Source organism: Rutilus rutilus, assembly GCF_951802725.1.
Source record: "Rutilus rutilus genome assembly, chromosome: 11".
Classification (NCBI taxonomy): domain Eukaryota; kingdom Metazoa; phylum Chordata; class Actinopteri; order Cypriniformes; family Leuciscidae; genus Rutilus; species Rutilus rutilus.
In genome coordinates this window covers 34,986,689-35,013,842 of record NC_140216.1, presented here as the reverse complement: position 1 = coordinate 35,013,842, position 27,154 = coordinate 34,986,689, and the positions used below count along the sequence as shown (strand labels likewise).

The following is a 27,154-nucleotide window of genomic DNA, read 5'->3' as shown; positions in this document are numbered from 1 at the left end:
TATTATGTTGTTATGTATGTAAATGAGGCATTTATCTAATTAGCTATTCGCTCATTTGCATAAACTCCAAAACAAAAATCTGAATATTGGATGAAGTCAGGTGCAAAATTCTTGTTTCATTTGGTTGACATATTATAAATCAAAGGTTTTTAGAGAGAGGATTTAGGATTTCTCTTTTTATCACTCCATAAATCAGCAAATACTGTCAACAAATAAGTTTTCACCATGTTTTTAGGAATAAATTGTATAATATTAGGCAAGTGATATATGAACAAACCTCTCAGTAAAAACCTTCAGAATATATATATGAATAAAACTTTAATGTTTGGTGTATGTAAGTGATGCTGAACTGGAGAAAAAACTCATTTAAAAAAAGCAAACTTTAAAGATATGAATTGTAATCGAAATCTAGAGATGTACATAAAGTAGTCTACAATTAAAAGTGTATTTTGGATGTTTTCTTTCCACTACCTGACGGAAGATGTCATCAAAAATATTTCACTATTGTAAATTAATGTTAAATAGAGAAAAACATTTTACATTAAAGTAACTTGTACCGTATTCTACTTGGTTGGACCTTGTTATTGAAACACAAAATAACCAATACAATCTCAAGCACCAAAAGCAGCCCATACTAATCATCGAAGTTCTCTTTATCTGGAAAGTATGCTCTCTTCATTTATTTATAGCCTACATGGTTGCTATGTAAAAAAATGTTTGCTGTAATTTCATAATTTCAAAGACGTTCAGTTATTGTGCTTAATTTTATGCCATCTATGTATCTTCTTGACAAAAAAAAAAACTTTTATGTTTATTGTTTTGAATAGAGGTTGATGATACAGTAAAATCCGTTGGTGTAGCTATATATTGTCTTGCCTTGCCTCAAGGTTGTGTGTCATCACCTGTACTTTTCGCTTTGTATACAAATGATTGCAGGAGCACACATAAGAATAATAGTATTATAAAATATGCTGACGATATTGTTATTCTGAGTCTCTTACACAAGGATATGGACTTATCATCCTACCATAGTGAAATAGATCAATTTATTCAGTGGTGTGACAGGAACTGTCTTGTGTTAAATGTACAAAAAACCCAAGAAATGGTCCTTGACCCAAGAAATGTATCTGAACATAAGTCTGTGATCATTAAAGACACAGTGATACATCAAGTTACATCTTATAGATACCTGGGGTTTTACATGGACAATGTTCTTTGTTGGAAGACACACATTGACAGTCTGTGCACACGACTACAACAGAGGCTGTACTTTTTAAGAAGATTACGACTGTATGGGGTGGGCAGTGACATTTTACTTGTTTTTTACCGAGCCACACTTGAAAGTCTTATTCGTTATGGAATTATAGTCTGGTTCGGAAATTTGTCTGTTCAGTTGAAAAGCAAATTGATCCATATCCATAAAACAGCCATGAAAGTCATAGGATTAAAACAATATGAACCCATACAGACTCTATACGAAGAGGCAATGATGAGGAAAGCAACGAGTATTAGTACTGACTCTGAACATCCTCTTTTTAGTGAATACCAGCCGCTGCCATCGAGAAAGAGACTGAGAATGCCAATATGCAAGAATGAAGCTTTCATTTGTTCCTGCCTCAGTAAAACTGCTGAATATGACCCGGAGCAATGCACCTTTACACGTTAGCAGTAGCAATTAAATGCGTTAAGTATTTTACTTATCTTGTATTTTATTTATTTTATATACATTGGTGTGCTGTGTATACATTGTTGTGTTGTGTATTGTGCTGTGTGTTGTACTGTAGCACTTTGCCCAGGACAAATTTCCCCTCGGGGACAAATAAAGTTTATCCTTATCCTAATCCTTATATTGCAAATTGGGAAAATTCAACAATTTGAACATGGAGCCACATTATATCTATGGGACTGAACAATATAGGGCCTTTAAAATGAAGATTACAAAATAAAATTTTATTAAGAATGAGAGAAGGATATTAAGATATATTTGTTACTTTTAGAGTTACAGGCACACAAACTATGGAAAAATACTATTTATGACACTCAGTAATGTTCAATTATGATAGAAAAAAATAACAAGATACATTTCTAGTTTCAACGTTATTTGTTCTTCAGAAAATGTGCGACCATTGAAAATGTGTACTAATTTACTCATGGAGCCAGATTAACATCCCTATTAATTGGGACTTAAAATGAACCATATTCGGCCTTAAAAAGTAAGAAACCAAAATAAAAGTTTGTTAATAATTAGAATCTAAAAGGATATTAAGATTTTTTTTTTTAATGAGTTGCAGGCATGCAAATTTCGAGCAAAAAACAAAAAGTAGTGCTTTTTCCCATTTTAAATTTTTTACGTTGGTATACTGTAGCTATAATGCAACAAAGATGGCTAAAGTCAACCGATTTAGCTAAATAGACCTAACAATCTCTGTGTAAAAGTAAAATAATTATGAGATTATTAAGTCATTTTAACCCCCCTGTAATCTGACTCCAAATCTCAGGTGAAAATTGTGGCTTTTGTGAAATATGAAATTCTGGCTTTCTTCCCTCATTTATGTTTGTCTTTCTTCGAAATATTTTTTTTTAACAAAATAAAAAATGTGCGCTGGGAAAGTTTCTGAAATGTGGCTGCTTTTTCCATGAAATTACCCAAATGTGTTTGTCTGAGAACCTTTTATACATCTTTTGTACACATATTTACCTGCAAATTCTGAAATGATACGCACTGTGTGGTACAGTACAAATATTTTGATTGTCCCTTATTCCGTCCCTTATTTTCCTATAAAGAACCACGATTGTCCTTTATTTTCCTTTCCATAAGTTGGCAGCCCTAAAACTGCTCAATATTAAAGCATTTCAGACTTTTTGTAAAGCTGCTTTGATGTGAAATGAGCGCTATACGAATACATTTTGACAGTATAACTTCATCTAACTTGATTCGTGTAAATTCATCAAAACATTATCCAATTGATCGTTACTGAAATCGCCATGGTTATCACTTGATATTTCTGTAGTATGGCTAAACAGCATAGAAGATAATTCATAAATTCGTACATAAAGGAATGCGCATGCTCATGCCTCAAGCGTCTACGCCAATAAGATTGCTGTATTATAAACCAATAAAATCGGGTGTGGGCGGCCTTAATGTGTCGACCCGCCCCAATCGTCCACTCTGGGGAACTCGGAGCTCTGACTTCACTGTAGTTCAGAGAGAGATTCAGAGAAAGTGAAACTAACTTGATCAACAACAATATGGACGCCTGAAACGATCAACCTCTTTAAACTATTGATCCGTTCAAAGAGTCTTGTGGACACATCTGATCCTCACAGGTAAGAGATAGAAATATAAGAGAGATTGTGCTGAACAGGTTTCTAATGGAAGTGAACTGGTTTAGCAGGTTTATGTCAAACTGGAATAAGTTGAACTGAACCAGGTTTAAGCATGTCAAATACTCAACTACTTTAGTTGTTTACTGCACTGAAATGGTATCAGAATTGTATTTAATTATGCCATTTGATTGGTTGTGATACAAAGATGGGCGTTTCTGTCATTTTGTCACAAATACATAACTACTAAAATTACCTGCAGATTCACTGAACACAAACCTGCTAAACTGCAGATGAAAATCACATTTAGCCTACATTAAACATTATTAAGATAAAAATTACTCTTGGCCATATAATATATTTTATGGAGAGCTTTATATAGTTGTTGTAAATATACGAGACCGGTGCGTCGCGTGCAGGTGTCGCTCATTATCAATCACGCCACCGGCCTCGTCCTGCTAACCACAATATCTTTTAAGATTATAAGAAACTTAAATTGAGTGTGTGTATCAAGTGTGTCCAAACTTTAGACTAGAAGTGCAGGTGATTTATCTTCATCATTTCTCTCTCCAGCGATGTCTTCCTCCAGCGGTCCACTGACTGAGGAGCTTCAGTGCTCTATATGTCTGGACGTGTTCACTGATCCAGTCAGCACTCCATGTGGACACAACTTCTGCAAGACCTGTCTGAATAAGTGCTGGGACAACAGCCAGACCTGCAACTGTCCATATTGCAAAGAAACATTCAAGCACAGACCTGATCTCAAGATTAACACCACACTCCGAGAGCTCGTAGATCACTGTAAAAAGAAAAGTCCTGAGAAAAAAGCTGAAGTTCTGAAAAAAGCTGAAGTTCTGTGTGACGTCTGTGAGGAAAGAAAGCTGAAAGCCCTGAAGTCGTGTCTGGTGTGTCAGAGCTCTTACTGTGAAACTCACCTGGAGCCTCATTTGAGAGTGGCAGGTTTAAAGAAACACAAACTGATCAATCCTGTGAGTAATCTGGAGGACTATATATGTCAGAAACATGAGAGACCTCTGGAGCTGTTCTGTAGAGATGATCAGACTATCGTGTGCCTGATGTGTGCTGTAACAGACCACAAGAACCACAACACTGTTTCTTTAGAAGAGGAGGGTGAAGAGAAGAAGGTAAAAGTTACTGACAAACTGATTTAAATGGCTCTTATGAGGAATCACATGTTCTTTAATATAAATGAATCGATTATGAAAACATATTGTGTGTTGTTCTCTGTCTGTAGACTCAACTGATGAAGACACAGAAAGACACACAGCAGATGATCCAGGACAGAATCAAGAAGATTCAAGACGTCAAACACTCAGCAGAAGTCAGAAAAGTGAGTTTAAAATAATTTAATTAGATACATTTTAATATCTATTGTTGTTTATTGAATTGTTGTATAAAAGCAATTTCACACTCACAGTCACTCTGTTGGTCTGAATATCGACACGTCTGTGATTTTCCTGATCACTTAGTAAAGTAATAACACATCTCTCCTCAACAACACACATGATTTGAGGAATCATTCAGTGCAAACGCTGCAGAATGATTTTGAAAACTGCCTAAAAACACTGAAGTATGAGAAATAATAACACTGATTCTTCCCTTAACAAACACCACTAATAATGTGTTGATTGTCCTGGTTGAGCAGAGAAACACAGAGAAGGAGAAAGCAGCCCGTGTGGAGCTCTTCACTGATCTCATCCGCTCCATTGAGAGATGTCAGACTGAACTGCTGGAGATGATGGAGGAGCAGCAGAAAGCAGCAGAGAAACAGGAGGAAGAGCTCATTGAAGAGCTGGAGCAGGAGATCACTGAGCTAAAGATGAGAAACACTGAGCTGGAGCAGCTCTCACACACTGAAGATCACCTCCACCTCCTACAGGTCAGTCAACATCTCTCTGATCAGTGATAATGCAGTGTATGACACCATAACACTCCCCATGCTGAAGGATTTCTCCTCTCTCCTGCTGTAGATTTACTCATCCCTGTGCAGCTCTAGAAACACCAGGAACTGGTCTGAGATCAGTGTGAAGACTGATGAGAGTCTGGAGACTCTGAGGAGAGCTCTGACTAAACTGCAGGACTCTCTACAGGAGAAACTCACGCTAACTGGTACAGCAATATCAAACACACCGTACAGATACATATATTTATCATCTTTTAATATCAGTAATGAAGAATGAGTCTGTTAAAGCTGAAATAAGAGAAGTGTGTGATCATGTGTTTGTGTCTCATTATCATCACAGTTCTTCTTGAAGAGAGCAGGTCATATTCATCTCTAATTTCAGAAAACATGCAGTAAATTCATCTTGTACTAGAAGCTTCATCACTGTAACCAGAACCTTGAGGCTTTAGTAAATCTGTGAACACTTTTAGATGAGAAACTACAGAAAGAAACATTAATTTTCTGCCATTTTCTGTTGGTCTTTTCAGCTGTTTCATCTAAATGTTGTGATTATGTGTCAGATAAAATCAGTTTAGCAGAAGAAAATCAAATCAATAGACATCATGAATTTAAGATGCAAATTTGTTCTTTTTTAGAGGAATATTTCTGACCTGTATCAAACAGCTTCGCAGTGCTGGGCTTTCATTTTCATTTTCTTAAAGGTTATTTTTTATAGTGTTGTCTTTGCTGAATAACCACAACATTAATCCACTCCAAAACTGAGATGAATAACATTAGGCATAAAAATATCTACAATAAAAATTTCATAAAATATTCTCAAAGATGTTCTAAAAAGGAGGAATATTTCGAGCTCAAACACAATAGGAGTTCAGGGATTCTCTAAATATCAGCAGAGAAACATTGATCAGATTAAACGTGATCTTTTACACAATTCTTTAAATATAACCTTAAATCTTGTCTATAATTCCACACATAAACATGTCAAAGATCTGATGGTGTTTTATTGTCATTAGTCTCTACAGAACTGAAGAGGAGACAGCAGTATGCAGGTACAGTGTGCTGTCTGCACTACACTAGATTACATTCAGATACTCACAGCTTCATCACTGACCAACAGTATGATTAAACACTGATTACATATTACAAACATCATCACTAAATATCTGTATTAAGTTGTGATTCATATTCTCTGTTTTCTCAGTGGATGTGACTCTGGATCCTGATACAGCTAATCCATATCTCATCCTGTCTGATGATGGAAAACAAGTGAGATGTGGAGACATTGAGCAGAAACTCCCAGACAAACCAGAGAGATTTGATCTATGTGTAAATGTCCTGGGAAAGGAGGGATTCTCCTCAGGGAGATTTTATTTTGAGGTGCAGGTGAAGGGAAAGACTGACTGGGATTTAGGAGTGGCCAGAGAATCCATTAACAGGAAGGGAAAGATCACAGCGAGACCCAGTGATGGATACTGGATTGTGGGTCTGAGGAATGAGAATGAATATAAAGCCGGTGCTGGTCCTCGTGTCTCTCTGTGTGTGAGAGTGAAGCCGCAGCGGGTCGGTGTGTTTGTGGATTATGAGGAGGGTCTGCTCTCCTTTTATGATGTGGAGTCCAGCTCTCATCTCTACTCTTTCACTGATCAGTCTTTCACTGGGAAACTCTATCCATTTTTTAGCCCGTATCTAAACAATAAAGGTAAAAACTCAACTCCACTGATCATCACACCTGTCAAATACAATAAATGAATTTACAGCCTAATATGGAATAAACAATGAAAATTATTTATATAATTACAAATCTAAACATGTTTTGCTATATTTTCATAATTAGTTTTTCATTGTTAAGATCTATAATTCTAGCTAAAATTGCTAATTATATTGTGAAAATATAATGATTGTTTAACAATTTTATTTTTAACTTTTCATAATTATCCATGCCATTGTTTTCCTGACAAAGTGAAAGTGCCTGTAATTTTTTTTTACATTAAAATAAACCAAACCAAACTATGATAACATGATACATTATATCAAAGCTGTTTCTACCATTAATTACAGATCTGTGATAATACTGTGGTAAATCAGATGGTAATACCTCAATATATATCATAGAACTGTATGATTACCATATTCATACACAACACTATGGATCTTCAAAGTATACCTAAAAAATACCATGATATTATGATCATGGTAATAACAAAATATTTTAAAAAATTAAAAAAGGAGAAGAAGAAGAAACGAAAAAAACATTGTAGGTCTATTACCCAGGTGACATGTCTAATGTTTACCCCATGGTAAAACTAGGTATGTTTAACCATAAGAATAGAATAGAATAGAATAGAAAATAGAATAGAATAGAATAGAATAGAATAGAATAGAATAGAATAGAATAATAGACCAATTTCAACACACATCAGATTAATTTAAATGTCATTTTTTATTGATACAGTTAAATACATCTTCAAATAAAATATAGGACTGTTAAATATCTGATGGTGCTGATATGAAGTAGATATACAAATATGAAACCTTATAAAAATATGTTCCTTCTTCCAGGACATATTAGAGATTATTCTATTAAAGATGTCTATTTATATTGCAGTTTATGTTTAATGCATTTTGATCTGTATGAAAATTGAGCACAGCTTTTTACAGTAGATAGTGATAAAATAAGGTCATCCTTTTGAAGAAAAAAATATACATAGAAAGCTAGTCACATATTCTGGTCTTTTCACATTGTTCTGTGTCCTGAGAGAAAGAGTAGAAAACTTTATCTCTTTAAAGTAAACCAGTCACAGTAAAGAAACTCTTACAGGTTTGGGGCGAGTAAATGATGACAGAATTATTATTTTTGTGTGAACTATCACTTTAAGATTATCCGAGGTCTCTGTGCTACAGCATTACTGTAGATAATGTTCACTAGGTGGCGCTATATAGTTTCATATCAGAAAATATAATGAGGTTCATACAGTCATGGAAAACCTGGAAATATCATGTTATTTATTTTATTTTATTTGTTTAGTGATTTGTTTTTAGTTTACTTGGTTAAAAAAAGTTCTTTGTGAGTGCTATGTCTGGTAAATAATTTTTTATCATGCATCTTTAGTCCTAATTATGATTAATAATGATGCCTGCACCACTCAATAATAGATGATATTGGATCCACATTTTAATGCGCTGTTGTATTGAGTGTGTGTTGCAGTATTTAACACATGATGGATCGAGTGATTGTTTAGTTCTGATGGTTTTAACAGAGACGGCAGGACAAATGTTCTGTCCACTGAGGTTTAGGACACAAGATGAAACCAAAGACCCCAGAGAACGGCTTTAATGGGACCCGGAGTCTCTCCTGGGACAAAGACACAATTTTCATATTTCCATAAACAGAGTCACTGCATCTAACGGAAGAGTCATGAGAATTTCTTAAACCAACGGTTACAGATTATGTTTATAAAGGGGTTTGGAAAGATTATTTAGGGTTAGGGTGGAGTTATATATGCAGGATTTCCATAACATTTACATATTTTATCAGACATTTTGTCACAGAAATGTATGGTACATGTGTAGTAAAAAAAAAAAAAAAAAATAGAAAACATAATTTGACTTAACCTCAAATGATAATTGAAAGTTGTTGTTTTATTTATGTAACATTTATGAAAGGAAACACAACACATTTTAACAGAAGCCATTCATATGCAAAAATACATCAAATATTTAAAAACAAAGTTTTTTTCTTTTGAAAGCAACACAAATAGGAAGCCACCTGTTAAATCATTATTAATATGTGAATATTTATTATAATAATAATAATAATATATGTGAGAATTATTAAAAAATGAATGGATAAAACACCAATGCATGTGCATTAAAATAGTGCACTGTAAAATTTACTGTTTAATACAAACAACATTTTCTGTCCAGATTCTAATGCATCATTACATGATTCAATCCTGTCTCGCTGAACACACACCTCACATATTAACACTCAGTGTGTGTTTTGTTCAGATGTAAGTTTCATTGAGGAATGTTGATGTTGGAGGGAATTTAAAGGCCTGATATTAATGCAAACACATGGAAAATTACTCAAACGTAAAATCAAAACTATGCAAAAGTACAGCAATGATGAGAACAATAAAATCTCAGGAAACTGAGTCACTTTGGCATGAAACAAAATTAAATTATTTGTTTGTTATAGTTCAAATTATTTGAGTTTATCATTTAAACCAGAAAGTGCATTTACCCAATCAAATGTGTTCTAGTTTAGATATTTTTAACATACAGATTTGGGAGAATGTAACACCTAAACTTTACATGTATAAATGATGTCAAACGTTTCATAAATGTGTTTCTATTACACAGCGGTCAGTTCTTCAGCACATCTACAGAAGCAGTTTTGAATTATTTGGCATTGCAGTTTTGCAGAGAATCTTTGTCCCGTCGGGGAAGAATCCAGCGCCGACCAGAGACACCGAACACTCAGAACACTTAAAACACGACTGATGCCACTGACGATCCTCAAACGACACGTACTTCCCTTCTCCAAAACCTGACAAAAACATCGAGAGGAGTTTCATTTTGAGCGGTGGTTTCTTAAATTAATTTAGAACAACATTAACAACATTAACATCATTTCAAATGAACATCATTTTAATTTAATTTAACATTAAATTTTAGGGTTGGTGATGTCACTAACCCGGGAGGAGTGTTGTGTAGTCCCTACCAGCCGTTTGTTGTAGTCTTTAAAAAGTGATTTATTTAAAAGCAAATCTCTCCCTTTGCTTTGAATTTTGAGCATTGTAACTTTGCAGATGTTGTTTATGCTCAAACAGCAACATTACACACTAACTAAAGTTAAAAAAAGTGAAATCATATTCAACCACCTGTTTAATTTCAATATTTACTCTCCATTTCCAGCCATGTGCAAAGCATGCTGGGATCTTACAATGGTGTCCATAAATAAAACCGCCTAATTTAGCTAATTCTCTTAAAATAAATTTTTCCTTAATTTTATCATCTTAATCGGTTGTTTCTTAAAAGTGTGTTTCCTTAAAAAAATATGAAAATGTATCTCTTGGTTCTATTAGTGAAATGTTATCAGTTTTTCTATACAACACTGAACCACAATTTTCTTAATAAAATATACACAATATTTTTATTTTTTATTTTTTTTATGAAAATTACTAGACCCTTGATTTATTTTTTACAGTGTATACCAGTGTGTTTTTTTTTTTTTTTTTTTATGGATTATTTTAACAGCATTATTCTGCAAATGATGATTTACTCAATGTTGTTCCAAACTTATATTGCTTACTTCTGTGTAACAAAAGAAGTTCTTGAAAATAGCCAAAGACACTACGTAGTTCCACAGAAAGTTTTTTATTACTCCACACTCTCTATTTCCCCACAAAAACCCCCAGGAAGCACAACAAGTCTCGCCGACTCTCGCGATAATACATTCTCGTAAACTCTCGCGATAATACATTCCCTCGCACATGAAGTTAACAATCTCCCTCTCTTCTTTAAATAATAAAAGGAGTGACTTTGACATATAAAACATTGTCACCAAATACAAACGATTTTCAGAACACAGTAACATTTAAGTGAGCTTGAGTATTTAAACAAAAAAACTGTACCAAGATAAATGCTCAATAGTCCAGATATTACAGTTTCCATACACCCTCATACAGCGCTTTAAGAAGCATAAGTGAGGAAGCACCTTTCTTCGTCAAACAGTCAGCAAGTTGTGACTTGGCTTCTGACCAACGCACTTCTTTGATTTTGTTAGCATGTAGGAGCTCTTTGACACCGCTTACTTCTAATCTTAGTCTCTTTTCTGTGACCTGTTTTGTAGACTTAAGAGCGTCAAACAGGGAATGGTTATCAGTGACACAAATAAGGGGGAGAGCATTAAGATCAGCTTTACCTGTGGTAAGCTCAGAGTAGAGCACAGCCAAGAACATAGCATTGTCAATACCATCTGACATGGCAAGGGTTTCTCCTGACAGCGTGCTTCTTACCACACGTCTGATTTTCTTAGATTGCCAAAACAGTGGAGAGAACTTTCCTGTTTTTTCCATGAGGGCAATTAAAACCCCTCCCTGTGTACCTCCATCTGGAAGATTGCCTAGTGAAGCATCACTGAAGACCACCAAACTCAAATCATCACTGTTGCCCAAGTGTTGAAACTTAAGTGTGACCTTCCCTGACTTAAGTTTACGGATCACTTTGTTCACTTCATGTATGGACTGAACAGTAGCATTCTTAATGTTGGATGCTAGACTACATGTGTCAAACATAACATCTGGTCTTGTTTGTTTAGCAACCCACAGAATCTGTCCTATTTTGGACCTGAGTTGTTCTCTTTCTTTCTCGTTTAGTGGAGCCTCTCTCTGTACAGCACGTGCTGCCTGTAAGTGAACTGGTTGTAAGTTTTCAATGTAACTGTTCTGATGCACCACCCACAGTAGCAATGTCCATCCCCACATATGAAAAACTCTCATGCTCTTCACGACCCACGTGAAATGCAGATTTAAGTACAGGGATGACATTAGTTACAAAGTGCCCTAACCTGCCCAAAAAAAATCATCCACATGGCATGCCAGTACTCCTGTCACCTCAGACTGCTCATTCTGCCAATAAAACACTGCAGGATCAACCCGTGACATTTTACCACCACTGTTCAGCATGAGTTCTTTTACCTTGTTGTACCAGTAGAGGGAAGCGTCTGCAAGTCCATACACACATTTCTTTAGTTTCCACAACGCATTGTCCACGCCTGCTTCTGGTGGAGGACGAATGTAAATGTCTCTTGAGAGTTCCATTCCCTGCAAAAAGACAGACTTAATATCCATAGAATTTACTTTCCATTTGTTTTGACAAATAACAGCTAACAGCAGCCTGAGTGACTCTGATGCACATGTGGGAGAATCTTTTTGTAATTCACGAATATTGACTTCTTCAAAACCTCTCGCCACAAGGCGAGCTTTGGGAACAATACCATTAGAAGTCTCCTTCAACGTACAGACCCATCTAGTAGAAATACATTTTTGACCCTTGTCTGTGACCTCTTCGTAAACATTATTATTTTGCCAGTTTTCAATCTCTTGCTGTTTAGCAGCATCAAAAGAGATGTCTTTGGTAATGAGTACATCAGCATCAGTGTTTTCACATTCAGTGAGAAGATCATCAACATGTGACATGTCTAAAGCTTCCTTTTGACCCTCGCTGCCATTTGGTTCAAGATACTGCATATTGTACCAGTTTTTATATTGCCCTTTTGCTTTTCCTGCTCTGCCTAAAACTCTGGCAGTGTGCTTAGTACCATCCTCTCTGTTTGTAAATGTCACTGTCTGACCTGTTCTCAGTTTGACACCAGTGGAACCCACTGTATTAGTAACATCACTCTCTGTCTCATTAGTTTGTCTCACGTCTTCTCTATCATCTGTTTCTGTGTTTTCAGGGATTTGCACGTCTCCATTAACACTCATTTCATCATCTGAATTCTCTGACACATCCGTGTGTATTACGTTTTCATTTTCTTTACTATTTTCAGGAATATCAGGTAGTACAGGTTTATCCTCATCCTGTGTATTGACTTTATTCAGCCTGGACTGGTGTACTCTGACAAGAATCCCACCATGTCTGATAAACACTACAGAGCCATCCTGACCGATAACTACAGCAGGGCCTTTCCACTCTGTACTGTCAGCTCGTTTGTAGTACACTCTGTCTCCTGTCTCATACTTTTCATCTGTAGACCTGCTTTCGTAAAGCTCTTCTTATTCTTTCTGAGCATTCCACCTCTGTGAATGCTCTTCTGGAAGCATGCAATGCTGCTAGGTGCTGTCCTACTCTAGTACTCATAGAAGTGCCCTCTAGAGCAGGCAGTTTATCAACCAAAACGGAGGGAAGATTAGGACTGTGACCAAACACAAGCTGGTGTGGACTATAACCATGCACATTGATCATACTGTTTTTGGCCATTAGAGCCCAGTCTAGAGCAGTCTGCCAGCCACACCCGTTTTCCTTTTTCACCTTCAGGAGGATCTCAGTCAGTGTCATGTTGTGTCTCTCCAGCAGCCCGTTGCTCCAAGGACTGTATCCTGCTGTAGTCTTGATCTCAGTGTTGAATTTTTCTGCCATCTCTCTTATCTCCTCATTGTTGAACTCGCCACCGTTGTCTGTGTATATTCGTTTGGGGGCACCATGAACACTTATCCACGAGTGAATGAAGGAGTTGACGATCTCCGAGGCTTTCTTTGTTCTCACAATGTTTCCAGCACTGAAGCGTGTGAAGTGGTCGATGATGTGGAGGTACCATACGCCAGGTTCCAGCTCATGCAGATCCATTGCCACCGTCTCATTGTACTCTGAGGCTAAAGGCAAACCAACAGCAGGCCTGGGCTTGGTCCTGCTATATCTTTGACATACCTCACAGTCACGGATGATCTCTTGCAGAATAACTGGACAGTCTTTGTCAGTATTTCCAGAGTTGAGGATGAGGATTTCAAGGATTTCACTTTCATTGGTAACCGCTTCAGTATTACCATCTCTAATGTCAACACAATAGTGTCCCGAACTAGTGAACTCAAGAGGCACTGGTTGCTTGAACATGACAACTCTGTCATTCTCCATGTCTAAAACAGTTCCTGCTCTCTTTAGAGACATTTTGCTCAGCAGTAAAGGAATATCAACAGGAACAACTTCCGTTTCAATGTGACATTTTGTTAGTCCGATCTTAGCGGGAAGCTTCACCTTTCTGTTGGAGTGTACCACCTGACCGTCACCAAATCTGAAAGGTCTGCTGCTTGAAGATTCTGTTTGCAGCAGTTTGTTTATTTGACTTTGGCTCAGGTCTTTCATGTAACTATCCAGCCACTTCTCACCACAAACAGTACGTGTGCATGCAGTGTCAATGATAGCTGATCCCAGTGATTCAGTTAGGAAGATCTCAGAGTCCGTCATGACTTTTGTAAACAGTGTAATGTTACACTCTTCCACATTTTCATCTTCTGCTAGCTTTACTTCATTTCTCCGGTGAGGACAGTCTTTGGCCCAATGGTACGCGCTCTGACAAATGACGCATTTTGTTCTCTTACCATATTTGTCGAGTGGGTTTGTACCTTGCTGTGGCTGCCGCTGTCTACTCTGCGACGGGCCATTGTTCCTTCTGAATTTGTCCGGTGGCCTCTGCTCCGTGAAAAACGCCGCATCTTGAGTCTCGCTGCCGCCGCTTGCTCCACTGGTTTTTCCTCCGAAAATCCGCTTCAACGCTGACTTCATGGATGCGAATGTCAAATCCGTGCACGCTGTAAGTGCTAGCTGCCTACTCTTCTCCTCGAGACAAGCCGTGTCCAGGAGTTTAAACGCTAACACAGCGTCAGGCAGGGTCATGTTGTACTTCTTCATGCGGTTGTATCTCTGCTCAAAGTCTATGATGTAGTCCATCATGGACACCGCACTGTCTTTGGAAATCGAGTCGAAATGAGAGTATGCTTCATAAGCGCTGTCTTTTTCTTCTCTCAAGAATACCGCGTCCAGCTTAGCTAGCAAGGTTTCCATACCGTCATCTTTGTTTAGATCGTTCGCGGGTATTTCCAAAGCGGTCTCTCTGGCTCGCCCCTCGAGCTCCAGCACCACCGCGAGTGCCTGCTTCTTCTTTTCTAAGTCCGTAACAAGTCTCCAAATACTAACTTCATTTTTCCAGCACTCGTATGGTCGGGCTTCGTCAAGCTTAGGCGGTACTCTGTAGTTGGAAACCATCCTCTGCTACCATTGAAAATAGCCAAAGACACTACGTAGTTCCACAGAAAGTTTTTTATTACTCCACACTCTCTATTTCCCCGCAAAAACCCCCATAGTCGAGTCCCAAAATAGATAAATAGCCCTGGATAAGATGCAGTAGGCATTTTTGAGGAAAAGTACTTCAAGTGTTGTTTCTATATGATTTTTAGGTGCTGAATCCATTTCTGCCGTATAACAAGTTGTAAACATCACTGTTTTGGCATAAACAATAAAAACAAAATGGCTGAAAAAAAAAAAAAACGTTTTAATGCATTTATTGCAGTTTAAACATTAAACATTGTAACTAAACTATGCATTCTCAGAATATTTAAACATGTAAACAATGAAAAAACAACATTAACATGAAAGGGACAGTTTTTAATGGCTGCTGGAATTATGCCAAGGTACCAAGGTACACTGGGAAGCATATATCAGTGGAAATATGCAATTATGCCCAGCCCGAAGGGGGGAACTTGGAATACACATGACCCCAGGGGGCTGCATATTGAGAATCACTGGGGTGTCCAGCCGCAGGTGGAATATTTCAAACCCAGGGGTGGCAAGGTGGCTTGCCGAGGGAAAGACACATGCTCAGAGAGGCTTACAGTGGACTACACACGTGGGGGTCGCCCAGAGGCCGTGTTAGGTGTCGCCCAGCCTGCAGCTCTACAGATGTCTGTTAGCGAGGCGCCATGCGCTAGAGCCCAAGAGGATGCCACACTCCGGGTGGAGTGGGCCGTCACACCAAGGGGGCATGGTCGACCTTGCTGCTGGTAAGCCAAAGCAATGGCGTCCACTATCCAGTGAGACAACCTTTGCTTGGAGAGAGCCTTTCCCTTCAGCTTCCCACCATGACACACAAAGAGCTGGTCTGAAATCCTGAAACACTGCGTTCTGTCTACGTAAGCATGGAGGGTGCGTACTGGACAGAGCAGTGCCAAGGCTGGGTCTGCCTCCTCCGAGGGCAGCGCTTGCAGGTTCACCACCTGGTCTCGAAAGGGTGTGGTGGGAACCTTGGGCACATATCCAGGCCGGGGTCTCAGGATCACGTAAGAGTTAGCCGGTCCAAATTCCAGGCACGCTTCGTCAACCGAAAATGCCTGCAGGTCCCCTACCCTCTTGATGGAGGCCAATGCAACCAGGAGCACTGTCTTCATTGACAGGAACTTAAGCTCCACTGATTGCAGAGGCTCAAAGGGAGCACTCTGCAGAGCAGTTAAAACCACTGAGAGGTCCCAAGAGGGAACGAGAGGAGGGCGAGGAGGATTCAGTCTCCTCGCTCCTCTCAGGAAACTGATGATCAGGTCGTGCTTTCCAATGGACTTACCATCAACTGCATCATGATGTGTGGCAATGGCGGCACCATACACTTTCAGGGTGGAGGGAGACAGCCTTCACTCCAACCCTTCTTGCAGGAAGGAAAGCACGACACTGATCGGGCCTTTCGTGGGTTCTTGAAGTTTAGAAGAACACCAGCTGACGAAGAGGTTCCACTTCAACGCATAGGCATGTCTCGTGGACGATGCTCTAGCAGAAGTGATGGTAGCCACCACCGCTGGTGGTAGGGTACTCAAACCTGCCTCGTCCCATCCAGGAACCACACATGGAGATTTCAAAGATCGGGACGAGGGTGCCATAGGGTGCCCCGTCCCTGAGAAAGCAGGTTCTTTCTCAGAGGAATTGGCCAGGGAGGTGCTGTCGCGAGGAGTACTAGTTCTTGGAACCAGGTGCGGTTGTGCCAATACGGGGCAACCAAAATTACCTGCTCCTCGTCCTCCCTGATCTTGCGCAAAGTCTGCGCAAGAAGGCTCACTGGGGGAAACGCATACTTGCAGAGGCCCCGCGGCCAGCTGTGCGCCAGTGCATCCGTGCCGAGCGTGCCCTCGGTCAGAGAATAAAACAGGTCGCAGTGGGACGAGTCGTGGGAGGCAAACAAATCTACCTGTGCGTCCCCGAACTGATCCCAAATCAGCTGAAGCGACTGGGGATGGAGTCTCCATTCTCCAGCGAGAGGCCGAAACCGAGACAGATCGGCTGCACGGTTCAGGTCTCCCGGGATATAAATGGCTCGAAGCGACCTCAGATGCTTCTGACTCCATATGAGGAGGTGACGGGCGAGTTGCGACATACGACGGGAGCGCAGACCACCTTGTCGGTTGATGTACGCTACTGTGGCGGTATTGTCTGATCGGACTAATACGTGCTGACCCCTGAGCAACGCACAGAAGCGGTGCAGGGCGAGACGTACAGCCTGCAACTCGAGGCAATTGACATGCCAAAGGCGCTGGGGTCTTGTCCAGGAGCCCGCGGCAGCATATCCATTGCACATGGCGCCCCAGCCCATTGTGGAGGCATCTGTTGATATAACAACATGCCAGGAAACTCGTTCTATGGGCACTCCAGCCCATAACTGAACTGACGAAGGCAAGTTAGCAGTGACTGCGCGCGCTCGCTCGTAAGCTGCGCGCACATGGCGACCGAGTCGATTTCCATACCGAGAAAAGAGATCCTCTGCACGGAGCAGAGTTTGCTCTTCTCCCAGTTGACCCGAAGGCCCAGACAAGCTAGGTGCCGGAGCACTAGGTCCCTGTGTTCGCAAACCTTGTCTCGAGAGTGAGCTAGGATCAGCCAGTCGTCGAGAGGAACAAGGGCTGCCTCGACAACCTTCGTGAAGACGCGAGGAGACAGGGCTAGCCCGAAAGGGAGAACCGCGTACTGGTATGCCTGCCCCTCGAATTATATATATATATATATATATATATATATATATACTGGTATGCCTCATTTGCATATGTAAACATGACATTTCAGAAAACTTGTAATACAAAAAATGTCTGTCTCTATGTAAGTGAAAAACTGGAAAGGTTTTATGGTGATATCAATAACTTAAAAATGTTACCCTATCCACCTGTAGTGTTTCGGCTGTGAATAATGCACCTATTGTTTCAATAACAATTACAAGAAAATGGGACCCTTATTTCAATGTTATACGGTGGATCCTTATTCAGGAGACATTGAACTTTCTAAAAATGTGGTATAACAACTTTTCCTCAAAAATGCCTACAGGGTTACACAATCTTGAAGATTCGGACCTGACTACCAGGAAGCACAACAAGTCTCGCCGACTCTCGCAATAATACATTCTCGTAAACTCTTGCGATAATACATTCCCTCGCACATGAAGTTAACAGTTCTTATAGACACAATGAAAGTGAATGGAGACTGGGGCTGTTGAGCTCCTTAAATTACTAAAAAAGCAACATAGAAATGGTTTATACAACTTGTATGTTTAAGTTATCTGAAGTCATGTTTTGCTTGACTACTTGCCTTTTTCACTGAAATGATTGAATAGTGAATCTGCTGACTGACTAACTCACTCATAACAGTCCTTTGCCGCACGGACATAACTACGTATTTACTGAAATCTTTCAACAATCCCCACCAACACATAGACTGACAGCCTGTTTTGTCACAATTTATATGTTTAATATCTAATAAACTTGTTTCATGCACTTAATCAAGTATTTTGGAACAAACATTGTTATCAAAGTGTCACATCAATCATCCAGTTGTTTTTAGGGTAAATACTACTTTGGTAAATAAAGCTAGAATCATTCTGTTGGATGTACACTACTGTTCAAAAGTTCAAAAGTATCTTCTGCTCACCAAGCCTGCATTGATTTTATCCAAAATACAGTAAAAACAGTAATATTATGAAATATTATTACAATTTAAAATAAATGAAATGTATTACAGTTTACTCACAAATATGAACTGTTTCCAGCATTCAACAATCAATCAAATCATCATATTAGAATGATTTCTGAAGGATCATGTGACACTGAAGACTGGAGTAATGATGCTGAAAATTCAGCTTTGATCACAGAATTCACATATAACAGTATCACAGTATTATAGTATATATTACTGTTTTTTTTTTTTATCAAATCAATGCAGATTTGAGCAGAAGAGACTTCTTTTAAAAACATTATTAAAATCTTATCGATCTCAACTTCTGAACAGTAGTGTATATTTCATTTTATTATGTATATTTATTTAAAAGAAAATATTGAAACCAAAACATGGCATTGTCTAGTGTGCAGGCAAAGATGACCTCCACATGCTTTTACGGGTCTTCAAGTAACTTATAGTGCCCTGGTATATTTGCCATAATTGCCCTTTTGGGTCTGCTGCTTCACCCTCTAAATCTAACATTACTTTAGTAAGTAATTTAAAAGAATAATAGTTTATCTCTCTTTGTTATATAACATTGGACTGAATATGTATATGTATATGTGTATGTACGGCTATATATATATTGATATTTGAGTTAGATATTATATTCTATATTGCATGACCCGGTGGATGAGAGACTCTTGAGTCCCCGATGAACAAGCAGAACTTTATTCAAACACACTCAACAGCCTCCAAACACACGACCCTGTTTATGTGACAACTGTCTCTTGTTTCTGACAGTGTTTCTGTTCTCTGCTGAAGGAACTGCTAATGAAGAGCGCTCTTGTTATAAGGACACATTAACACACACTGACCTGTGATGGGTTTGTCGCAGGCGGCACATGTTTGGGCGTACAGGTTACTGAAGCACTTCACACAGAACGGATCTTCACCCTGCGTTGTGAAAGGCTGTCCGGCCAGCTGGACTTTACAACCCGAACACAAGAAACATTCTTTATGCCAGGGCTCGTCTCTGTACGTAACGCCACCCTGAACCAAGATCTGGAAGAGACGAGACCAAACACACTGTCATTCACTGCGTACAACTTAACGACGTTAGAAATGAAATAAAAGCATTTAATACTCAGTATTTAGATTAATCTTCAGATGTGTAGTTTACACTCTTAAAAATAAAGTTTCCAAAGGGTTTTTTTTTCTTTCAGTGAACAATTTTGAAGGCAAGACACATAAATAGAGTAAAAAATTAACTATATTCCTTTCTGTGTTGATGGAATACATTAAGAATTCCAAACATTTTTGTACGTTTTCAGAAATATTATGTTGTTATGTATGTAAATGAGGCATTTATCTAATTAGCTATTCACTCATTTGCATAAACTCCAAAACAAAAATCTGAATATTGGATGAAGTCAGGTGCAAAATTCTTGTTTCATTTGGTTGACATATTATAAATCAAAGGTTTTTAGAGAGAGGATTGAGGATTTCTCTTTTTATCACTCAAATCAGCAAATACTGCCAACAAATAAGTTTTCACCATGTTTTTAGGAATAAATTGTATAATATTAGGCAAGTGATATATGAACAAACCTCTCAGTAAAAACCTTCAGAATATATATATGAATAAAACTGTAATGTTTGGTGTATGTAAGTGATGCTGAACTGGAGAAAAAACTCATTTAAAAAAAGCAAACTTTAAAGATATGAATTGTAATCGAAATCTATGTAAATAAAGTAGTCTACAATTAAAAGTGTATTTTGGATGTTTTCTTTCCACTACCTGACGGAAGATGTCATCAAAAATATTTCACTATTGTAAGTTAATGTTAAATAGACAAACATTTTACATTAAAGTAACTTGTACCGTATTCTACTTGGTTGGACCTTGTTATTGAAACACAAAATAACCAATACAATCTCAAGCACCAAAAGCAGCCCATACTAATCATCGAAGTTCTCTTTATCTGGAAAGTATGCTCTCTTCATGTATTTATAACCTACATGGTTGCAAAAACATTTAGGCCTAGTTGCCATAAGTTGGCAACCCTAAAACTGCTCAATATTAAAGCTTACAATATGACTTTTTGTAAAGCTGCTTTGAAACGATGTGAAATGAGCGCTTTACGAATACATTTTGACAGTAACTTCATCTAACTTGATTCGTGTAAATTCATCAAAACATTATCCAATTGATCGTTACTGAAATCGTCATATCACTTAATATTTCTGTAGTAGCCTACTACGGCTAAACAGCATAGACGAAAATTCATAAATTCGTACATAAAGGAATGCGCATGCTCATGCCTAAAGCGTCTACGCCAATAAGATTGCTGTATTATAATCCAATAAAATCGGGTGTGGGCGGCCTTAATGTGTCGACCCGCCCCAATCGTCCACTCTGGGGAACTCGGAGCTCTGACATCACTGTAGCTCAGAGAGAGATTCAGAGAAAGTGAAACTAACTTGATCAACAACAATATGGACGCCTGAAACGATCAACCTCTTTAAACAACAGAATATTTATTGATCCGTTCAAAGAGTCTTGTGGACACATCTGATCCTCACAGGTAAGAGATAGAAATATAAGAGAGATTGTGCTGAACAGGTTTCTAATGGAAGTGAACTGGTTTAGTAGGTTTATGTCAAACTGGAATAAGTTGAACAGATCCAGGTTTAAGCATGTCAAATACCCAACTATTTTAGTTGTTTACTGCACTGAAATGGGATCAGAATTGTATTTAATTATGCCATTTGATTGTTTGTGAAACAAAGATTGGCGTTTCTGTCATTTTGTCACAAATACATAACTACTAAAATGACCTGCAGATTCACTGAACACAAACCTGCTAAACTGCAGATGAAAATCACATTTAGCCTACATTAAACATTATTAAGATAAAAATGACTCTTGGCCATATAATATATTTTATGGAGAGCGTTATATAGGCTAGTTGTTGTAAATATACCAGACCGGTGCGTCGCGCGCAGGTGTCGCTCATTATCAATCACGCCACCGGCCTCGTCCTGCTCGCCACAATATCTTTTAAGATTATAAGAAACTTAAATTTAGTGTGTGTATCAAGTGTGTCCAAACTTTAGACTAGTAGTAGTGCAGGTGATTTATCTTCATCATTTCTCTCTCCAGCGATGTCTTCCTCCAGTGGTCCACTGACTGAGGAGCTTCAGTGCTCTATATGTCTGGACGTGTTCACTGATCCAGTCACCACTCCATGTGGACACAACTTCTGCAAGACCTGTCTGAATAAGTGCTGGGACAACAGCCAGACCTGCAACTGTCCATATTGTAAAGAAACATTCAAGCACAGACCTGATCTCAAGATTAACACCACACTCCGAGAAGTTGTAGATCACTATAAAAAGAAAAGTCCTGAGAAAAAAGGTGAAGTTCTGAAAAAAGCTGAAGTTCTGTGTGACGTCTGTGAGGAAAGAAAGCTGAAAGCCCTGAAGTCGTGTCTGGTGTGTCAGAGCTCTTACTGTGAAACTCACCTGGAGACTCATCTGAGAGTGGCAGGTTTAAAGAAACACAAACTAATCAATCCTGTGAGTAATCTGGAGGACTATATATGTCAGAAACATGAGAGACCTCTGGAGCTGTTCTGTAGAGATGATCAGACTATCGTGTGTCTGTTCTGCACTGAAGGAGAACACAAGAACCACAACACTGTTTCTTTAGAAGAGGAGAGTGAAGAGAAGAAGGTAGAAGTTACTGACAAAACTAATTTTAAATGGCTCTCATGAGGAATCACAGGTTCTTTAATATAAATGAATCGATTATGAAAACATATTGTGTGTTGTTCTCTGTCTATAGACTCAACTGATGAAGACACAGAAAGACACACAGCAGATGATCCAGGACAGAATCAAGAAGATTCAAGACGTCAAACACTCAGCAGAAGTCAGAAAAGTGAGTCTAAAATTATTTAATTTAATTAATTTAAATATCATTGTTTATTGAATTGTTGTATAAAATCAATTTCACACTCACAGTCACACTGCTGGTCTGAATATCGACACGTCTGTGATTTTCCTGATCACTTAGTAAAGTAATAACACATCTCCTCAACAACACACATGATTTGAGGAATCATTCAGTGCAAACGCTGCAGAATGAGGGATTTTGAAAACCGCCTAAAAACACTGAAATATGAGAAATAATAACACTGATTCTTCTCTTAACAAACTCCACTAATAATGTGTTGATTGTCCTGGTTGAGCAGAGAAACACAGAGAAGGAGAAAGCAGCCCGTGTGGAGCTCTTCACTGATCTCATCCGCTCCATTGAGAGATGTCAGACTGAACTGCTGGAGATGATGGAGGAGCAGCAGAAAGCAGCAGAAAAACAGGAGGAAGAGCTCATTGAAGAGCTGGAGCAGGAGATCACTGAGCTAAAGATGAGAAACACTGAGCTGGAGCAGCTCTCACACACTGAAGATCACCTCCACCTCCTACAGGTCAGTCAACATCTCTCTGATCAATGATAATGCAGTATATGACACCATAACACTCCCCATGCTGAAGGATTTCTCCTCTCTCCTGCTGTAGATTTACTCATCCCTGTGCAGCTCTAGAAACACCAGGAACTGGTCTGAGATCAGTGTGAAGACTGATGAGAGTCTGGAGACTCTGAGGAGAGCTCTGACTAAACTGCAGGACTCTCTACAGGAGAAACTCACGCAAACTGGTACAGCAATATCAAACACACCGTACAGATACATATATTTATCATCTTTTAACCCTTTAAGTGTCACCCCCCTTTTTTTAAATATACATGAAAATTCACATTTCGACTTTAAATGGTTGTAATTAAAGAATGCTTTGGAGTATAGACGTAAAATTGGTCTTGTTTTAAAGAAGACATTTGGCAGATTTTTGTTGAAGTGAAATAAATTAAGAAAGTGAAACAAAAAAAAAGTTATAGAAGTTTGAGTTTATGAAAATGTACAATGTAAAAAATTTAATTATTCATATTTTATATAAAATATATATTTTTAAAACCTGGCCGACTCTAAAACTGCTAGAAAATCAAAGCCAAAAATCTGAATAAGTTGTGTTTCAAATTTTAGGTTGATATCTCAAAAAATGAGCTTTCAGTGAGATTTTGTTTGGGCGCAGTACCAAACATTTTCACTAGGTGACAACCGGACTCCATTACTGCCCATATAAGGGCGCCTCCATTTCCATATGCGTTATTAAAAACATTTTAATATCTTTTTTTCTAAAATAATTTAATGGATGATATCTTTTGAACTCTTGGCATGAAAACAAACTGAGGTTTCAACCATTCTTTCATGATTTTTCATGTTCATTGCTATTTCAAAATAAAGGTCTGAACACACCTTAGGAATATGAAAATATTGTTGTTGCAAATTGATAAATTACAGCTCCTCTCTAATTTATTTTGAAAATCATTCACTTAATATTAGGGATGCACCGATGCATCGGCTGAACATCGGTAACGGACGATATTTGCCTCGTTAACTGCCATCGGCCATCAGGAAATAAAAATGACATTCGCCGATGTCACATGGGCGTCAGTTTGGTTTGATATGCTGGGGACAGAGACGCATTCGGAAGTGCATTTTCAGAAGTGCTGGGTACAATGATGTATTTATTTATTTTTTTTCTATGAGAAAACTCCTTTTTTCGAGAAAAGAACGACCATGGTGTGTAGCAGAAGAAGCGGCGGAGTATGCACGATCCGCGAGTGCTGAAGACGTTCTGCACGGCTTTGATGGGTGCGCAGGAGGACACAAATGGGCGGCGACCGCTTCTTCCAGTGGCGGGAGCTTTTCCCTCAGCGCCGTCAACAGATAGAGCGTTAACTGTACACACCGCCGCCGACTTGAGCTGCAAATGAACATGTTTTTTTTGTTGGGTCAGACAATGATTACCAAATTTCTCTCTCATATTGCTCCTCATAACAACTGAAAAAGAACTTATAAATAAGGTTATAACTGTCAACCAGAAAGTGACATTAAAGGTTTTTTTTGTTTCATAAATTGGTCTGATTGAATTTGTGCTCATTCTAGGATAGTGTGATCAAGAGCCGAAAGACTTGTATGTTTCCGTGGCACAAAAGAAGGAATAAATAACAAAAAGAAAAAACATCGGCATCGGCATCGGCCATCGGCCAAGTTGTTATGTTAAACATCGGTATCGGTATCGGCCCAGAATTTCCCAATCGGTGCATCCCTACTAAATATGAAAACTAGAGTTTGTAAGCTTTCAAATGATATATAGTTTGTCAAGATTAGTTTATGTTTATTATAGGATATTACTGTTTTAAATATGTAATGATTTTGGGCCCACCGGTGGGCCGGTGACACTGTTAAAGCTGAAATAAGAGAAGTGTGTGATCATGTGTTTGTCTCATTATCATCACAGTTCTTCTTGAAGAGAGCAGGTCATATTCATCTCTAATTTCAGAAAACATGCAGTAAATTCATCTTGTACTAGAAGCTTCATCACTGTAACCAGAACCTTGAGGCTTTAGTAAATCTGTGAACACTTTTAGATGAGAAACTACAGAAAGAAACATTAATTTTCAGTCTTTTCAGCTGTTTCATCTTAATGTTGTGATTATGTGTCAGATAAAATCAGTTCAGCAGAAGAAAATCAAATGGATAGACATCATGAATATAAGATGCAAATTTGTTCTTTTTTAAAGGAATATTTCTGACCTGTAGTTCTAACAGTTTTGCAGTGCTGGGCTTTCATTTTCATTTTCTTAAAGATTGTTTTTTATAGTGTTGTCTTTAGTGAATAACCACAACATTAATCCACTCCAAAACTGAGATGAATAACATTAGGCATAAAAATATCTACAATAAAAATTTCATAAAATATTCCCAAAGATGTTCTAAAAAGGAGGAATATTTCGAGCTCAAACACAATAGGAGTTCAGGGATTCTCTAAATATCAGCAGAGAAACATTGATCAGATAAAACATGATGTTGTACAACAATTCTTTAAATATAACCTTAAATGTTGTCTATAATTCCACACATAAACATGTCAAAGATCTGATGATGTTTTATTGTCATTAGTCTCTACAGAACTGAAGAGGAGACAGCAGTATGCAGGTACAGTGTGCTGTCTGCACTACACTAGATTACATTCAGATACTCACAGCTTCATCACTGACCGACAGTATGATTAAACACTGATTACATATTACAAACATCAGCACTAAATATCTGTATGAAGTTGTGATTCGTATTCTCTGTTTTCTCAGTGGATGTGACTCTGGATCCTGATACAGCTCATCCATATCTCATCCTGTCTGATGATGGAAAACAAGTGAGATGTGGAGACATTAGACAGAAACTCCCAGACAAACCACAGAGATTTGATATATATATAAATGTCATAGGAAAGGAGGGATTCTCCTCAGGGAGATTTTATTTTGAGGTGCAGGTGAAGGGAAATACTGAATGGACTTTAGGAGTGGCCAGAGAATCCATTGACAGGAAGGGACAGACCACAGCGAGACCCAGTGATGGATACTGGACTGTGATTCTGAGGAATGAGAATGAATATAAAGCCTGTGATGATCCTCCTGTCTCTCTGTGTGTGAGAGTGAAGCCGCAGCGGGTCGGTGTGTTTGTGGATTATGAGGAGGGTCTGGTCTCCTTTTATGATGTGGAGTCCAGCTCTCATATCTACTCTTTCACTGATCAGTCTTTCACTGGGAAACTCTATCCATTTTTTAGCCCGTGCCCTAATGATGGAGGTAAAAACTCAACTCCACTGATCATCACACCTGTCAAACACAATCAATGAATTTACAGCCTAATATGAAATAAACAATGAAAATGATGTATATAATTACAAATCTAAACATGTTTTGCTATATTTTCATAATTAGTTTTTCATTGTTAAGATCTATAATTCTAGCTAAAATTGCTAATTATATTGTGAAAATATAATGATTGTTTAACAATTTTATTTTTAACTTTTCATAATTATCCATGTCATTGTTTTCCTGACAAAATGAAAGTGCCTGTAATTTTTTTTTACATTAAAATAAACCAAACCAAACTATGATAACATGATACATTATATCAAAGCTGTTTCTACCATTAATTACAGATCTGTGATAATACTGTGGTAAATCAGATGGTAATACCTCAATATATATCATAGAACTGTATGATTACCATATTCATACACAACACTATGGATCTTCAAAGTATACCTAAAAAACACCATGATATTATGATCATGGTAATAACAAAATATTAAAAAAATATATTAAAAAGGAGTAGACGAAAAGAAAAAAACATTGTAGGTCTATTACCAAGTTGACATGTCTAATGTTTACGCCATGGTAAAACTAGGTATGTTTAACCATAAGAATAGAATAGAATAGAATAGAATAGAATAGAATAGAATAGAATAGAATAG

At 38.1% G+C, this 27,154-nt stretch overlaps 2 protein-coding genes across 2 annotated transcripts; both read left to right on the top strand.

Moving 5' to 3' along the window:
• The first annotated feature begins 3,124 nt into the window (after nt 1-3,124).
• LOC311299461 (E3 ubiquitin-protein ligase TRIM39-like) lies at nt 3,125-7,275 on the top strand. The gene is made up of 7 exons (XM_084423034.1): nt 3,125-3,327; nt 3,898-4,469; nt 4,580-4,675; nt 4,991-5,224; nt 5,316-5,454; nt 6,262-6,297; nt 6,450-7,275. Exons 2-7 carry the CDS (start codon nt 3,900-3,902, stop codon nt 6,995-6,997), a joined length of 1,623 nt encoding a protein of 540 aa, XP_084279160.1. The 5' UTR covers nt 3,125-3,327; nt 3,898-3,899; the 3' UTR covers nt 6,998-7,275.
• Nucleotides 7,276-21,167: 13,892 nt separating this feature from the next.
• Nucleotides 21,168-26,795, top strand: LOC311299459 (E3 ubiquitin-protein ligase TRIM39-like). Its single transcript, XM_084423032.1, has 7 exons — nt 21,168-21,294; nt 21,873-22,444; nt 22,557-22,652; nt 22,966-23,199; nt 23,291-23,429; nt 25,795-25,830; nt 25,983-26,795. Exons 2-7 carry the CDS (start codon nt 21,875-21,877, stop codon nt 26,528-26,530), a joined length of 1,623 nt encoding a protein of 540 aa, XP_084279158.1. The 5' UTR covers nt 21,168-21,294; nt 21,873-21,874; the 3' UTR covers nt 26,531-26,795.
• Nucleotides 26,796-27,154: the final 359 nt, after the last annotated feature.

Excerpts from the sequence above, each read along its gene's own strand:
- LOC311299461 (XM_084423034.1), top strand. The coding sequence starts at position 3,900 with ATGTCTTCCTCCAGCGGTCCACTGACTGAGGAGCTTCAGTGCTCTATA. Across the intron at positions 4,470-4,579 it reads AGGAGGGTGAAGAGAAGAAG|ACTCAACTGATGAAGACACA; the intron begins GTAAAAGTTACT and ends CTCTGTCTGTAG. Across the intron at positions 5,455-6,261 it reads GGAGAAACTCACGCTAACTG|TCTCTACAGAACTGAAGAGG; the intron begins GTACAGCAATAT and ends TATTGTCATTAG.
- LOC311299459 (XM_084423032.1), top strand. The coding sequence starts at position 21,875 with ATGTCTTCCTCCAGTGGTCCACTGACTGAGGAGCTTCAGTGCTCTATA. Across the intron at positions 23,200-23,290 it reads ATCACCTCCACCTCCTACAG|ATTTACTCATCCCTGTGCAG; the intron begins GTCAGTCAACAT and ends CTCCTGCTGTAG. Across the intron at positions 23,430-25,794 it reads GGAGAAACTCACGCAAACTG|TCTCTACAGAACTGAAGAGG; the intron begins GTACAGCAATAT and ends TATTGTCATTAG.